This window comes from Vidua macroura, chromosome 7 (assembly GCF_024509145.1).
Source record: "Vidua macroura isolate BioBank_ID:100142 chromosome 7, ASM2450914v1, whole genome shotgun sequence".
Classification (NCBI taxonomy): domain Eukaryota; kingdom Metazoa; phylum Chordata; class Aves; order Passeriformes; family Viduidae; genus Vidua; species Vidua macroura.
The window spans coordinates 31,490,694-31,507,801 of NC_071577.1; the positions used below are offsets into that span (position 1 = coordinate 31,490,694).

The 17,108-nt window shown below is 48.5% G+C and overlaps 1 protein-coding gene across 1 annotated transcript in view; it reads left to right on the forward strand.

The window, feature by feature from the left end:
* LOC128810301 (TGF-beta receptor type-2-like) overlaps positions 1-15,212 on the forward strand; it is a 30,756-nt gene extending 15,544 nt beyond the window's left edge. The window contains exons 2-7 of the mRNA XM_053983032.1: positions 3,424-3,574; positions 5,329-5,531; positions 8,542-9,350; positions 9,463-9,604; positions 10,800-10,927; positions 14,710-15,212. Of these exons, the coding sequence (XP_053839007.1) occupies positions 3,424-3,574; positions 5,329-5,531; positions 8,542-9,350; positions 9,463-9,604; positions 10,800-10,927; positions 14,710-14,922 (1,646 nt within the window). The 3' untranslated portion in view covers positions 14,923-15,212. The remainder of the gene's footprint in view (positions 1-3,423; positions 3,575-5,328; positions 5,532-8,541; positions 9,351-9,462; positions 9,605-10,799; positions 10,928-14,709) is intronic.
* Positions 15,213-17,108: the final 1,896 nt, after the last annotated feature.

A 17,108-nucleotide genomic window follows, 5' to 3' on the forward strand; every position in this document is an offset into this window, starting at 1 on the left:
GGGCTTTGCAGGTGGCCAGGCAGAGGTTGTGGAAGCCCTGTGGGCAATGAGAGGCTGGAAGGCTGTCCCGACATGCAGGAAAAGATATCCCAGTGTCCTTGGGTGGTGGTATCACCCCTGCTGCTATTGCAGGAGAGACACAGGCACTTCTGGCATCATTTTTCCATTATTCTCTGACTTGAAAATCATCTCATATTCTCTCAGTAACCTCTCTAGAGTCCCAGTTATAGATACCAGAGGATTTGATCCTGCTCTTGTGCACAGGAGAACAAGCCTTCCTATTGATGGGAAGCCAAGCTTGCTGTGAGCCCACCTATCGGTGACTTCAAACCATCTTTCCAACTGTCATTCCACAATAACTTTGACTAACTGGACTATTTATTGGCTCACATCACATCCTTATGGCTTCAATTTATTTTTGGAAAACTCAACCCACATTTAATTAGTTTACAGTTTGTTCCAAGTTTTGCTTATCCAGCTTTTTTTTTTTTTCCCTAACTTTTTTTTTTTTTTTGAAGTTTGTATTTTGATGTTTAGCATTTGCCTTGGCAACATCTGGAACCCGTTTATGGAAGTGTATTGTTACTTTTACTGCTTGTGCAGCTTTATTAAATCATCCGACTATTAATATTGAAAGTGCTCATCTGGGTCTAATCAGGGCCAAGATGAGTGATGTGGCAGTTAAACTGTACCTACGAGCTAATGGCTCAAGGACACACAGTCCTGAAGAACCTTGCAGTGGGCTTTGTGCTCTTCTTTTTAGCTTCCTAGGACAAGAAGGAGGTGGGAGGGAGAAAAAAGAGATATCCCTGCTCTTTCTTGCAGAGCAGATAACAGAATCACAGCCTGAGTTAGTTTAGAACAATTTGTCTCCGAAGAATTTTGTCCGGTTACCGCTGTATTTCTGGCTCTTGTTTCCATATTTAACTCCTTCGTCTGTCCTGGCTTCCCCTCTGCACAGCACAGCCAAGCCAAGATCCCCAGCACACGCACCAGTGCATTACGAGCAAGTCTGACGTTCTGCTCTGAGATCTCAAGCAAACCCTAGATATAAATAAGTAAATAACACACCTGGTGGGTATAAATAGATAAATAACCAACCTCATCCTGCACCAGCAACATCCACGACCTGGATGTGTCATTTTGTTACTCCTCTGCAGAGCCTCCAGGTGTCCCTGCGGTGATGGTGCTGAGCCAATCCCACACCAGCCTGCTGCGAGCACAGCACGAGCCGTGGTGTGGATGGGTTGAGCTGAAGGGGTGGAAGAGGAACTGTGGCAGTGACACCACCAGAGCACAGGCCTGGGTGTGGTAGGGCTTGGGTTTGGGGTGAGAAACCAGCTTTCCTTCAATTCTCTGTTCCCTTGAATTTACCCAAATGGAGTTTGTAGGGTGCGGTGGCTACTGCTGTAGGTTGAAGGCTGCACACGAATGATGGGCTTGATTTCTGTTCCACACCCAAAATTCTCATCCTCCAGTGGAGTTTTGCCTCAGATTTTGCAAGCTCTGCTCTGGCAGAGCAAGGCAGGGAGGTGAGGGTAGCTCATGCTGGCTGCAGGTGCTTCAAATCCCACTGAAGCCATGGTTTTAGTAGCTAACCCTCAAATGAATGTGGGTAACTGGATCTCTTGAGGTCACCCACAAAATCCAGATGGATTTTGTGCTAGGTGCCCCAGCAGGGCCAGAGCAGCCTCATGGATGGGGTGAGATGCTGAGTAAGAGGTTGTGGGCAACATCTTCACCTACCCTGCTCCCTACTCCCCCAAAACCTGGCACAGCACAATCCCCGCTGAGCTGCATTTTAAGCCTGGCATGGGTCATTTAAGCCAAAATTTCCTCCTTCCAACCTCCAGATGCAACAGACTTTTCCTCTGCACCCAGGTTTTCCCCCAGCATTAACCTTGGCCCTATATATAAGGCCATGGGAGCTTGTAAATGGTTTATTTCTGTGTGGGAGCCTTCCAGCAGTTCTTTACGACTGTTGCAGGGAGGGGGTCCTGGGCTGGTGAGGGAAGCAGAGCAGGCACATGGCATGCTGTCAGAGCAGGCTGCATGCCCTGGATTTGGGGAGCAGGGAAGTTGAATACCCATTTTGCTGTTGGGACAGTGAAAAGCATCCATGGGCTCAGCTGTGGAACACAGGCAGGTCACAGATGTTACCACCAAGAACACAGGAGTTCCTGCATGTCACTGACAGACCTGGGGGCACTCATGGCTGTGCTGGATCAGAAGGACCCTCCTTGCAGAGGCTGAGGCTCCCCAAGCCATAGTCAGGAATTTTGCAATTTTTTTTTCTTCAGACTTACAGCTGGTGATGGAAAACTCTGTGAGGGCTGTGGCAGCACAGTGAGCTATGACTGCCCTTTCCACAGGGGCTGGGAGTACCCAGCACTGATGGGTGGTTCAGGGACATGGCAGCCAGAGAATAATGGATGGCCCAAAGCTTCAAAAAATTAGCTGCTGTAGTTCAGGTTCATACCTGAACACTTTGGAGTGCATATATTTAAGTTAAAAAAAAAGCATAAATAAATATTTCTACATAAGCCACTCAGTGGCATTTTTTAAAAAGACATTTAGCAGCCTTAAGACAGGAAGTTTAAATTTAGCTGGGATTTATCCCTTAACCAAGCATAGTTCATGCACCCTTTCTATAAAAATAGAGATAATGTTATGCCTGTGAGATACAGGCAGAGCAGCTCCCCACAGGCAGCCGTTATTCCTGCTGCTGCGGCAGATCTGAGGCTCAAGGGGCAGGAGAACATCTCATGCTGGGATGGGGCACGGTGGGCAGTGGAGCCATGGAGGGAGCAGCCCCTGTTGCCCCAGAGCTGGGGAAGTCTCAGCCACAGATTCTTGGGGAGTGGGTAGCAAACAGGTTTCCCAGCATGGCCTCATTGAATAGGAAGGGGGGGACAAGGAGGCAGCAGGAGAGGCGGGAGCTGTCCCAGCCTGGCCGTACACCCGTCCCCAGCACCTCTCTTCCTGCTGAGTGGGGAATAAATGAAGTCTTGAGGCATAGAGCGACCCGGAGATGTCCCTTTTTGAACACCGAATGTACTCAAGATGAGGGGAAGTGCCAATTTGAGCCTGGGTGGTAGAGGAAGAAGTAAATTTCCCCTTGATGATAAATGGTGCGGGAAAAGCAGAGAGAAAACGTGATTCTCTGTGGTCTCCCAGGCTTCTGTCCAGCGGGACCTGCCCGCAGCATTCCCCCATCTCCTCGAGGCTTTGGGATAACACAAAGCACAAATGACTGGGCAAAGGAGAGCCAGACAAAAGCATTTAAAAAATAATACATGGAGAAATGGGGTCAGTGGAGGCTCCTTCTCCCCTGGCTTTGTGAATCGCTGGGAATGGTGGTTGTTTTTCCCCGCTGAGGGCGAGCACGGCCGTGCTCACCTGCAGCCCCTCTCTGCTCCGCAGCCTGCGGTGCCGGCGCCCGCCGCAGCCTCAAGACCAACCTGTGCAAGTGGTGCGACTCCACAGCCCCAGCCTGCGAGGAGAAGGTGTGCTACAGCAACTGCAACCTCAACTCCTACTGCGAGGACCCCTACGAGATCTGCGTGGCAATATGGTAAGAGGAAATTCCCTCTCCAAGGGGAGACAGGGGGAGGAAGGGGTTCATGTGTATACCCCTGTGCTTGTGTTTTTGCCTATTGCAGTAATTCAGGAGTTTCTCTTCCTCTTTCCTTGACTCCCAGTATAATTAAAATGCACAGTAAAAAAATCATTTGGTCTGCCCCGTAATTAGTACCAGTTTATTTTCTAAATAGATTCAGCTTTTGAGCTGAAAGCGTGGCAAGTTTGCTGCAGGAACTATAAACTCCCATAAACCTCTGAATTAAGCTTTACAAGCTGAACTCAAGGGCAAACCAGCAACCTTGACCTCCAAACCTGTGATGTCCTCTTGCATCAGGCAGGTGAAACCTCAGTTCACATGCAGGGGTGCAGCCAAGGTCAGTCCCCATGCAGCACACGGACATCTGAGCTGGCACCACACTGGGGTTACCCCATTGGGTTTAACCCACCTCTTTCCCATCCCCTGGAAAAAGTCCTTTTCTGCTCCTGCGAGAGGTGCCTGGACAGGAAACACAGTCTTGTATTTCAGGCCAAGCACACACTGCATGGTTTGGCCCGGAAGAGTGCCTCCCCCAGCTTTTTGGTCCCCATGAGCAAAACTAAAAAAGCATCCATTTTGGGTCTGCCCAGAGTGATTTTCCTCCACTTTCCCTTTTAATTTGGCTGCCAAAGTGAAAGCCAGCCAAGCACTTATCGCTAGGCTTTATCTCAACCTGCTAATTAGCGTGACTGCTCTATGCCAGCTTTCAGTAGGAGTTTGCCTCAACCTAATTGTTGCATTATGGATTTTTAAAAAGCAAAACACAACAAGAAACCCAAACAAACAAACAACAAAATCCACCCCCTGCCCCAAATTCCCGTACACATGCATGGAGAAGGCACCTTAAATCCTGGGTAGGCAATCCAGTGTGTTGCTGGGTTTTTCCATTTACAGCTTACATGCACAGGAAAAAGCAAGGCCCCTGCAGCAGGAATCCCCATGCCAGGCAAGCAATCCCACTGCACAGGATGGAGCTGCACCCAGCATCGTGTATCGGATGGGCTGAGGCAGCCACGCAGTCACAAACACCCTGCCAGCCCCTTCCAGCACCTCCCTTCCCATTCTATGCTTCATCCAGAGAACAAGATCCCTGCCAGCAGGGCTCACCTCCAGGCCAGCCTTGCTGCTTGCTGCTCACTTGCAGAGGCATATGTGGATCATCCAAACTTGTCCTGAGTGGATATCTCAGTCACAGCAGCAGCTTCAGAAGGGATCTCACCCTCCTAGGACTCCTCATCTGGGAGCTCCTCTGTCAAATTACCTGGTAGCCACAAAAAAGTGTGGGGAGTGCTGACACTGGGGGACTTCACCAGGGAGAGGGTGATGAATTTAGGTTCTTTCCTTGGCTTTTATGTCTGACTTCCCAGCTGACCTCAAAGACATTGTGAAATCTCTCCATACCTTCATCCCCGCTCTTTGCACCACCAGGTCAGGAGGCAGAGGCTGTTCCTGGAGAAGTAATGAATGGTTGTCATTTCCTTTAATGCACCCAGGAGTAGCTGCAATGCTGTAGCCTGTGCAGGCCCAGTCATCCCCATCACTGGTCCTATAAGTACATGTAAGTAGAGTTATACCACAGCCACTGCAAATAGTCATTCCCTACACAGCCTGAAAGAAATGATCTTAGAACCAGGTTTAAGGTGATGCACAGGTGACACAAGGGCCAAGCTGCTGGGCTAACGCTGTGTTGGTTCATTTGTCACATGCAGGAGACAGGACAACGAGAGCATCAGGATCAGCACGCTCTGCCACAACCCCCACCGCCCCATCGAAAACCTCATGGTCCCCAACTACAACACCTCACGCTGCATCATGAGCCCCCAGCCCAGCGAGGATGGCATCATCTACATCTGTGGCTGTGTGGATGAGCAGGAGTGCAACGACAAACTCATCTTTGAAAACCACACCAATGGTGAGTGCTTTTGTTGATGTCATTTATGGGGGTGCAGCACCCAGCACCAATGCCAAATCCCTTGTATTTCCTGCGGAGTAGGAGATGGCAAAAGAGCCTCTTCTGCCATCTTCTTTGATCTCCCCATATAAAAGCCAGTTAAAATCTCTACCCTGTTACTGAGCCCAGCATTTTGTCTGTGGCCAAAGCATTCCTCGCAGCAATACCTCCAGCCTTTGTCTGGAAACATCAGGTGATGGAAAATCCACCATATCTCTCAATGGGCTGTGCTTTCAGCACAGGTTGAATCAGCTGGGGAACCCAGGGGCTGGTGTAACGTAGTGTGAGTCAAAAGCTCTGAAAGCTTTAAATAAATTGTGTTGGAGCAAATCCTGCCCCAGAAGACACCCACAGGAACTGCTGGCATCCCCCACGGCTGTAACCCAAAGAGGTGGAGATGCTGGGGCGCAGGGCTGGGCACACAGGAATGCCTCCCCTGCTGCTCTCCTCTCCTGCAGCAGTGTTTCTCCTGGGAAGGGACAGCTGGAGCCAGCCGGGTGCTGAGCACACACGTGAGCGTGGCTTGGCACACTGCTGCACATGGCTGGAGATCCAACGGGAGCTGTAAATCCACTGGAGGGAAAACTAAGAGGCTGCTCACTTCTGTACCTCAGGAGGGTCGTGTATTTTGGAAATATTTCCAACCAGAGCCTTTGGGGGCTTGTCTAAACCTCCCCAACTCCAAGTGGATCAGGTTTATCCAAGTGTCCATCAAGAATCTGACCTGTAACAAAAGCAAAATGAAACGCCTCCAATTTTCCATAATCACACAAGGAGATGCTGAAAATGAGCCTAAGCAGAACCTGCAAGCCAGTGGCATAGCATCTCCTGCAACATAAGGAAAAAAGAAAAACATCACATGAAATGCAAATTCTCTGAACAAACAAGCCACTTTAATGGAAGAAAATGATGCTAAATTTGGCGGTTCTTTGCTGCTTCCCCAGCCAAACATAACAGGTACACACACTTCTAGGGAGAGATAGTCAAATCCCAAAGCTGCTGCTGGGATTTCACAATTTCACACAAAAATGACAACTGGCTCATTGGAAATGCCGCCCCCAGCAGAGGCTCCATATCCAGCCTCCTCCTGTCAGCTGGCGTGGAAAGCGCTGGAAGTCAGAGCAAGACCATGGCAGGTCTTCAGCAACTCTCTCCTCTTAGATAGGGGCCAGGGGCCAGCCTAGGCAAACCCCAGGCTCACAGACCCCATTCTTTACATCCTTCTCTTCCACTTTAAGGGATCATTTGCATTCTAAATATTAAATTATTGTCACATTCAATGGTCTAGACAACTCCTGAGCAGAGAAACGAGCACTTCTCTGGCAGCTGAAGCAGGCAGATTTTTTTCCTGTTTCTTGATTCCTTAAGCTTTGCTTTCAGGTCTGGGCTGCTTGGTGGCATTGCCCTCACACTAGGGGTGCAGGGGACTCCATCAGATACCAAAGACCACACTAATGAGCACACAGAGCCATCATTTCCTAAAGCTGTGCACACAGAAGTCCAGGTGAGACCTCGGGAAGATGCTGGGTAGGGTGAAGCATGGGAAGTCCTTTCCACCTGTGCTCCAGCTGAGCCCAGCCCTGGAGGTCCACATCCCCTCAGCAGGGATGGAGAAACCCACGCAGCAATGCTCAACAAGGTGTGGGTTTACAGACCTGTGGTTATTGCCAGATCAACAACATTTGCTTTCCATAGAAGGGGTCTAAGCCCTGCTGCAGCCCCTGTGTATCAAAAGACTTCCATCAGGAAGGGGCATCCTTACGTAGGAATTTTCTGAAGCTGTGTTAACTTCCCCTTTTTGAGACTTGTGCATGCAACTTCCTTAAAAATATCTTCTCTTTCTTCAGAGTTTCAAAGATGGGATCCAAAGCATCGGGTAAATCCATTAAAGCAGTAGGTGATATCCAAGCCAAATACTTTCCAAAATAAACATATTCCTGAGTTAGTTATTGATTTATATCAGTTCAGGTTGATCTTGTGGTTTAAACCTGATGCCTATTTTAGAAACGCTTTCACAGCCTTGCAGAAATTAGCTGCAGCACATTTTCTTGAAATTTGCCAAGGAAAATAGCTAAATGCTCTGTTTTTCCAGAACCTGAATTATGATCTGCACACACTGAGGTCAAGCAGCGAGAGTTTTGCTTATGGAATGATTCTTATCCCTCTTCCCCTGGGTTATTATACTTGGCAGAAAAAGCTCTGAGTAAGATTTTACTTGAATATCTCGACTGAAGTCAGCATGTTTATTCCAGGAATCACGAACATCAAAGGATCAGACAATTATATGTTGTGTGAGGGTTATGGCTTTGTGTGCGTGTCCTCCCCCTGACAATCTGAAGGCAAACAGAGGGTTTAAAAGAAATAAAACAAACGCAGCCATGCCCTGGCAATTGTTGGGGATGCTGTTGTAACGGGCTGAGGAAGGAGATGCCAGCACTGCCAGACAAGCACTGAAATGATGCTCCTGTGTGCTAATTATCCTGCAAAGCATCCAGGCACTCCCCTGCGCTGGGTGGTCCTGCAGACTGCCCACCCCCAGCATCCTTCTTGACTCTCTGTGTACCACAGGGGTCCAGCAAAGCTCCAGCCCCAGGCCCCCTCAGAGATTTGCTGTGTTTGAGCCTTACCTTGGATTTATCATTGTTATTTCCAGCCAAGCTCCCCTTGCCACAAGCGCAAGCAGCGCTTGGGACCCCCAAAATGCCTTTTGCAGTCTCTTGTACCACACTGTCCCATCCAAGTGATACTGGCCTGTGTATTCTGTTGATAAATGAAGATAAATTTGAGACCAAAACCAATCAGCCCCCTTGCTAAGTGCCTACGTCTGGGCTCTGTGTCGGGATGAGCCCTTGTGCGGCCCCGCGAAGGGCTGCGCTCCATTAACAGCTTTGCATATTTTCCTCCTCCACGTGATGAAAAGGAGCTATGGCAGACCCGCAGCAGCACCTCGCCTTTTCTTTTCTCCCCTCAGGCTACTCCATGCTGCAGAGCAAAGAGGTGATCCCAGTGGCAGCCATCAGCCTCCTGCCCCCGCTGCTGGTGGCAGTGATGATCACGGTGATATTTTACCTCTGCCGCACGCAGAAGCGACGCAAGAGAGCCAAGGCGTGGGATGGGAAACAGGGACAGTCCCCAGTGCTGCCAGAGCAGGGGAAGGCAGCTGAGCGGGAGGAGAAGTTGTCTGTACTGATGGATGAGAGCCCAGCCAGCACCAGCCCCGGCTGCGCCAGCAGCCGCCCCGCTGAGCTGCTCCCCATCGAGCTGGACGAGATGGTGGGCAAAGGGCAGTTCGCGGAGGTGTGGAGGGCCAAGCTGAGCCACAGCCGCTCGGGGCAGTATGAGACCGTGGCCGTGAAGATCTTCCCCTGTGAGGAATACTCCTCCTGGAAGAACGAGAGCCAGATCTTCACTGACACCAGCCTCAGGCACGACAGCGTCCTGCAGTTCCTCACTGCCGAGGACCGGGGCACGGGGCCCCGCCGGGAGTACTGGCTCATCACCGCCTACCACAGCCGGGGCAACCTCAAGGACTACCTCTCCCACCACGTGCTGAGCTGGATGGACCTGCAGAAGATGGCTGGGTCCCTGGTGAGTGGGGTGGCCCACCTTCACAGCGACTACACCGCCTGCGGCCGCCCGAAAATCCCCATCGCCCACCGCGACATCAAGAGCACAAACGTCCTGGTGAAGAACGAGCAGGAGTGCGTGCTCTGCGACTTCGGCATCGCCATACGCCTCGACCCCTCCCTCACAGTGGATGACTTTGCCAACAGTGGGCAGGCAAGTATGACCCATCAGCCCTCTCTGGAGGAGCCTTTGCCAGCCACCGCCATGTCCTGTGGCCAAAGTCCTTGCCCACCCCTGCTAATGCCTGTCTCCTCTCTGTGGCCAGGTGGGCACCGCCAGGTATATGGCCCCAGAGGTCCTGGAGTCCAGAGTGAACCTGGAAGACCTGGAGTCTTTCAAGCAGATGGATGTCTACTCCATGGCCCTTGTTTTGTGGGAAATGGCCTCCAGATGTGAAGTGGTAGGAGGTAGGAGCATCACACCCATGTCGCTGTGTGCCTTTTTGCTCCCTTACTTCCACATCCCAGCTCATGGCATAAGACGTGACTTGGGTGGTCCAGGTCTCTGCAGGGCTGCCAAGAGTTGGTGACAGATTCCCCTGCTCTGTGTGCAGTGGCTGAAGGGGGGTAGCTCAGTGGTCAAGGAGCAGGACAGGATGCCATGGGGACATCTGGTCCAGCCCCTGCTCAAAGCTGATGAGCTGCCAAGTCCCATGGAGCCTGTGCTGATGATGCAAAGCAAACCAAGCAGGAACAGCCAAAGGTGCCTATCCCTCCTCACCCATTTTTTCCTTCAGACAACACCAGAGAGCTTATGTTGCAATGGGGTCTCACAAACCCCAGCCTCTGACAGTATGACATACCCTGTCACCTCCCAGAGCCACATCCTGGCATCTACAATCGTGTGTAAGAAAACATTTAATTAACTGCCCTGGAGTTAGCCCCTGCCTGCCTTCTGCCTGCTCCCATTTACCTTTCTTCCCTATCCCACCTACTCACAATACAAGCCCATAGAAGTGCAGGAACCCTCAACCCTTGGCCAGAAAGCTGCTCCAACTGCCCTGCAAGCCCCATGATCGGCAGGGGAAGGCCCTTGTCTGATCTGGATGCTGCATGCATCCTTTGTTCCCAAGCCACCATTCCCAGGCCATCTCTCCCCGCTCATATCTCACCTGCATTCACATCTGGATGGGAGCCAGCAGAAACCAGGATGGCCTCTCACCTCTGCCAGCAGCCAGTTTCTCCTTGGTCTTCCACCACATGGGGTTGCTCTTCCAGAAGGGCCATTTCTCCTCTAACCCATTCCCTGCCTGTGGCAGAAATCTGGAAATTTTCATGTCATAGTCACCTCTCCCATCCTTCACCAGCACCGTACTGTCTGCCTGCTCAAATTGTCTCACCCAAAGACAAACCAGGTCCTTTGTACTGCATCTTTTGGGTTTGGGGAGGAGGTCAGATGGTTCCTGAGTGCTGTCTCTGAAAAGAACTTCTGTGTGAAAACCCAGCACTACATTTTTGTGTTCAAATTCTCAATTGTTTCCAGATCTGCTTATTTTTTTGCAGACTGTTAAAAACAAATCCATTCTCATCTGGTGGGCCATAGCAAAACAAAGCAGGGAATGCATTAGAAACATCCTGTAATGCTGCTGTTGCTTCCTTGCAGAGGTAAAGAATTATGAGCTACCTTTTGGGTCAAAAGTGCAGGAGCAGCCTTGTGTGGATACCATGAGGGACATCGTGCTGCATGGCAGAGGCCGGCCCGAGATCCCAAGCAGCTGGCTGGTGCACCAGGTAAGCTGGGAGCAACTGGTTCAGAAAAGAGCAACACATATTGCACTTCCTCACTAAACCAGCCTGAAAAATTAAATTCATAGTCAAAGGAAAAGTGGGCAGAACTCCTGGGATCTACTTTCAGCTCCACTGTGGATGGCTGGGCCCACACAAGTCCCACTGGACTCATTTCCTTATTGCACAAAAGCCACCAGCCAAGGTACAGCAGAGTGTGCTGATCAATAGCCATGATCAGGAAGTTGTAAGTGGCAGGTGATGGGTTTCAGTTACCCTGAGGATAACAGCAAAATGGAGCACTTCAGTGCAGCTCTTCCCATGAATCATTGGATTTTGCCCCACTTCTCCCCCTAGCACCTTGTCTGGAAGGCTCAGGAAACATGAAGTCCCCCACACACAGCCATTCACAGCAGGGACAAAGGGGAAGGGAGGCACATCCTGCCTTCTGCCTGGATTTTTCAAGCTCAATATTACCTTCAATGTGAGAGAAATTTCCATTACTACAAGGAAGAGCAAACTAGGAAGCATCTCCTTCATGTGAAACACTCAGGAAAAGTGAGTGAAGCTGAGAACAGGGACTCTGCAAGGCTCAGGGCTTGTTAAGAGAAGTCTTTCACCAGCCTTCAGAAGGTCTGAAAGCAAATGTGTCAGCACAGAGGGCATAACCCAGTGTTCTAGAACAGGAACTTCTCAGCAGTGACAAAATGTGCTCTGTTAAAACCACCTACAAGCACACCCAGAGCAACCAGCTACAGAAACAGAGCTCCCTCCTGGCCCTGACAGGGTCCTCTGCCCCAGGCCAGTGCTTTCTGCCACACACAAAGGACACAAGGGATAACAGGCACGCTGATCGTGACTTCCACACCTTGCCTGACTTTAGGACTTCTTGAATTTCACATGTTTTGTGGAAAAACACCCAACTTCTGATCAACACTCCCATTCACCTGAAAATCAAGCTAGAACATGGAGCCTGCTGGCTTTCAGAGCCTTGCAGTGCTCAGTGCATTTTGCAATATCCACCCGTAAAACACACTGCCTCTGCTCCCACTCTGCCCTGCTGGCACACAGAGGAAAGCTTTGCAAAAGGAAAGAGAGAATTTCTCAACATTAGGAGGCCACATGTTCCCTACAATGTCTCCTCTCAAAACTATGTTTGTCCAAAGACTCGCAGCTGACCTAACTGACCAAAACTGCAAACAGGATCAAATGAATCCGTGGCTTCTGCGGGAGCCCTGGGGAGTTTATCAGTTGGTGAGTCCATTTCTGGAGCTCACCCAGCCTTTTTCATTGACAAAGGCAAATACAGGAACTTCAATCAGCAGTGCCACATGTTTGAAGCCTTTGAGTATTCAGCTCAGAAGTTCACCTCACAGGGTCTCTGATAAACTTTGAAACCACAGAAAAAATATACAGAGGCTTGGGTTGTCAAAAATCACACTTTGATAGAGTGTGAACATAACTGCTCTTCTCAGGGCTGAAGGGAGGCTGACTGCAGTCACGTCCTAGAAATAATGTTGCTGTAGTTGGGTTGGTCTAGCAGACAAAGAGAGCAAGGCTTATAAGGTGGGAACTTTTACTGATCACCTGATGGTCACTAGGGAAGAGGAACAGAAAAGCCACATCATGTTGCTGTAAGTTTTTCTGTGATTAATCTTTGCTGGTCCAATAAACATCTCCTTACAAGCCTAGCTTCACAGCATTCTCTGGGCATTTTGCAACAGTTTTCCCTAGGAGGAACGGGGCAGCACCATCTGCTGGGAAGCAGCAGAAAGCATCAGCTTGTGCCACTCTGGGGGTCCAGGCTGGCTTTCCGTGGGAGGAGGTGTTGGGTGACATCGAGAAAGGGCGACAATTGGCTCATCTGAATGGGAGGCACCGATAGATGTTCCCACCAATGACAATAAGTCATACAAACTTCCACGTTTCAACTGTCAGGATTGCTCTCAGTCAAGTGAAGACCATGGTTTGATTTTCAGCAAGTGTCAGCACTAATTTCCCTGACAGGGCTGACTCACCCAACAGCACCTTGAGAGCAACTGCCTGCAAGGCCCCACAACAAAGTCAGCTGAAGAAATTCATCCCCATTTTCCCAGATAACTTATGGACCCCTTAGGTCTGTGCTTCTACCTGTTTCACACCCCAGCACATTAAAAAAAGGGGGAAAAAAGGTTTTTTAGGCCAGGTAAATTCCTGAATCTGGTTCACAAAACAGCTGAACAGACTGATGTACTGTCACAACCAGAGGCCGGTGCAGGACAGGAAGGAACACTGGCCGCTTAAGTCAATATTGCCACTAAAAATACACTTGTACAACTCAGCATCCTTTGGAATCTTAGAAAAACAGATATCAAATATAAAAGCCAAACTAAGTTCATTTTGTAAGCCAAACAAGGTGTTTCAGTTATACCACTCAAAAGAACATCATCACTACAAGGCAAACTGCAAATAAATGTTATGATTTAAGAGAAAAATAAGTACAGAAAATCTTGAATGTCCTGTTTGAGAACAGGATGACTTTAAAAGCTTCACCTAAGCTAGCTCATTTTTGCATGTAATCAATTCCCCTCAAATCCTTTCAACTAAGCTAATAAATAAGTGACGTCAGAGGTGCTGAAACACACCATCTGTCAGTTTTGCTCTACAATCCTGTTCTCTCCAATCTGTGTCTATTATAGAAGACTTAGCACAATGAACCTTAGCTGTGAGCAGTGAGTTCTGAGTAAGGGCAGATGGAATTGACCCTGTATCTCTATAGGACTTGGATTTTCCTCTTGTGTGGGTCCATGTGAAACTTCAGGGTTCTCTTAATTGCAAATTAAGAAATACATAAAACCCACTGAAAAACACGAAGCTTTATTTAGAATAATGATTTTTCCACTGTGTTCCAACTTTAGTTGACAATGATGCCAAAAGCAATAGCACATGATGGAATTACATGGGCGAGGGAAGGTTCAACACAGCTTCTGGTGCTAGCTGTGCTACTAGCTAAAGAGTGGGGAAAGCACCAGCTGAGTATTACCCTTTATTTTGTTCCTAGGCCCAAAATATTGTGACTCTTTTCAGAGCCCTACACAATTGGACAAAAACCCCCAGCTTTCTGGGAGATGTAAGCATTGTAGCTGAGAGGAACTCCATCTGCTCTGGAGTAAACTGGGAAGCACCTCAGCCCATCTCAACCAAAACACTGTTTTGTGATAAGAGAACAAGGTTCAGCTGCACGCTGAAATGAGTGTTTGGCACAGCACAGCCTTTCAGAATGCCACTAAAACAAGAAGTCAGACTTAAAAAAATATTTCCAAACCTACCTTTGAAAACCACCTCCCCCCCTCCCCAACCCCTCCCTCCAGGTGTAACAGGCAGGGTGCAGCTCAAACCCAGAGGCCTGGGCTCAGCCAGCAGCCTACAAGTCACTGTCCACACCTCTCCTGTCCCTCCTGATTTTAGGGTGCTCTGATCCAAATGGGCAAGGCTTAGACAGGAAATAAATACAGGCTGGAAGGAAACAGGCTCTAAGTCTCTCAGCCAACAGAAATCAGTTTCCAGGGAGCATGGGGAACATTTGGGAGCAGATGCTGTGAGAGCTGAGGCTGCTGCTCTAACACAAGCAGTGCCAGTGGAAGCATCAGCACTTCCACAACTTACCGAGGCTCATTCCTCTTGTGCTTAAGCTTGGCCAAAACCAGCCCTTATGCAGAAGGCTGTCAGAAGTCTGGTAAACCACTAAGACTTTGTTAGATCCTTTTCTTCCTGCCTTCTGATCCTAATTTCAGCCCTTCTGACTGCAGGGAATGCGCTTCCTGTGCGACACCATCACGGAGTGCTGGGACCACGACCCCGAGGCTCGGCTCACCGCCCACTGCGTGGCTGAGCGCTTCAACCTGATGGCACAGATGGATTGTGATGACATCCTCAACAACAACATGGACAACGAGGCCAGCAAAACAGCTTCTCCAGGTGGGGAGCTCCAGGACAGTGATGGGAGCAGAAACATTCAGTGATGCAGCAGGCAAAAGTCCTCATCACGAGGAACAAGAGGATAAGAGAGAAGCATTTAGCTCATGGGGGAAAAAAACCTCACTGTTTTTCAAAATGGAACTAAGATCTAGTACATAAATTATTTATAAGATCTGTTTCCTCCCACAGATACAATGAACTGAGGAATCAATATTTTGGTTAAAGTGAAACATTATTATATGAACTGACTTTGTACTTACTTAAAATGTATAATGATGCAAAGCATTCCTTTTATTATTTTTTAAAATAATAATGTTTAATCTTTTATTAATAAGCAGCTGAATTCCACGTCTATCTTTTTTAAGTCCTTCCATATTGTCATCATGAGTTTCTTTTCTACCTTATTCTGCAGTGATTAAAACAATTTTCCTCTTTTTAATAGCCTACACATACACACACAAAATCTGTTGTAGCAGAAAAAGACATCATGAGATGTACCACACCCTCTATGGAAGAAATGCTGAAATCCAAGAAAATCACTCATGCAACATTGTCCAAAGATCCACAAGAATCCAGTTTGTAAAAGCCTGATACAATGCAACTCCAACATACCTTTCCTCACTGGGGAATTCCTGGGTTGATACTTCAGGTGGGTGTGTGAAGCTTCTTTGAGAGAGAAAAAAGAAGTCACTTGTGTAGACATGGCTGCTTCACCCTAAAAATTTTCCACACAGGATATCTAGACAACCCTTTCCCCCATCAGACCAGTTTCCAGCCACCTCTAGCCAGATCTGTGCCACAGTAACAGCGTCAAGAATTGGCCAAGGGTGTTGGCCAATTCTTCTGGAAACTCTCACACCCCCCTGCTGGATTACCCCACCTGGGGAAACACAGTCAGACTGAACAGAGACCTTTATCCCCCCGATCACCAGATCAACCCAGGCTGCCTCTATTCTGGACAGCAATTAAGGAAAGGTAAGTCACATCTCACTCTGACCCCTGGTACTGTGCAAGTCCCTCCACCCTTGGGAGCAAAGACCTCAGGACCCTAAGTCCTGCAAGCCCACACCTGACACCTACACAGAGGTGTATTTTTCAGGATAGCATCCAAGAGGAATACATTTCTTGCCACCACACAGCTGCATGGATCAGCCCAGAAAAAGGGGAAGGGAGCAAACCATGCAACAGCCACAAGTTTTCTGCAGCTGAGGCTCCTCAATGTGGAACAGGGATGCAGATGTGCAGGGCTGGTTTGGTTCTCTTAAGTGCTCAGCTATGACAGCACTAACACATATAAAAACCTTTTCTTCTCTAGCTATTGTTTCCATCTCCCTGGACTGTTTTTACAGCTGCTAAATTAAAAGCCTAGAAACAAATTGTCTCTAAACACTTCAAAAGACAGAAGGGGAATGAATTAGGTTGCACTAAATCTAAATAACAAAAAATTTGCTTAGCTACCACTTAAGCCATCTGCAACAGTGACCACACCTGTCATTCTCACTAATCTTCACCTGGCTGCTACCTCCTGACACCTTACAATTTTTCAAGTTAAGCCTTTTCTCTTGAAGCACACCCTCCCCAGTTCCCCACAAATACATCTTTTCAACCCACCTGACTTCAGTCTCATTTCTTTAATATATTAACCACTAGCACAAGAGAAACAGAGCAGGGGGCAGCTTTTCTGTCATGGGAGATAAAAAAACTACAGTAACACACCAAACTCCCCCCCAGACCGTCCAATCTTGGCTTCCCATAGTATTTTATGGAGAATTTCCATACCAAGTTCTGCATCAAGTTGTTTGAACACACTGATGAATGTGTTCACTTGTTCTCTGACGCTCAAAAGGATTTAAAAGACACTCTGACCTGTTCTTCCCACAGGTGACAGGGACAGAGGGGGATCAGCCTGTGCAAACTAGACATTGAAGGCTGCATCTCTGATTCTGATGGCTGAAATCCAAATTCTCCTGGGGAGAGAGATTTCATCCTAGGCTTGACAGTTCATACATAAATATGCTGAAAAACTTTATCTTTTCCCCTACCCATGCCTAAAATTTAGAATAACCCAATTTGCATAGTGCACACAAATCCATCAGCATTACACACCTGAATGCCTGTGTTACACAGGGCTGACTTGTTGCACTCTGTTTTCTATGAGGAGCAGCAGGCTGCACAGCACCTCTAAAGACAGCCACTTATTTAAGATCCAAGATCTGTTTATGATTCAGGG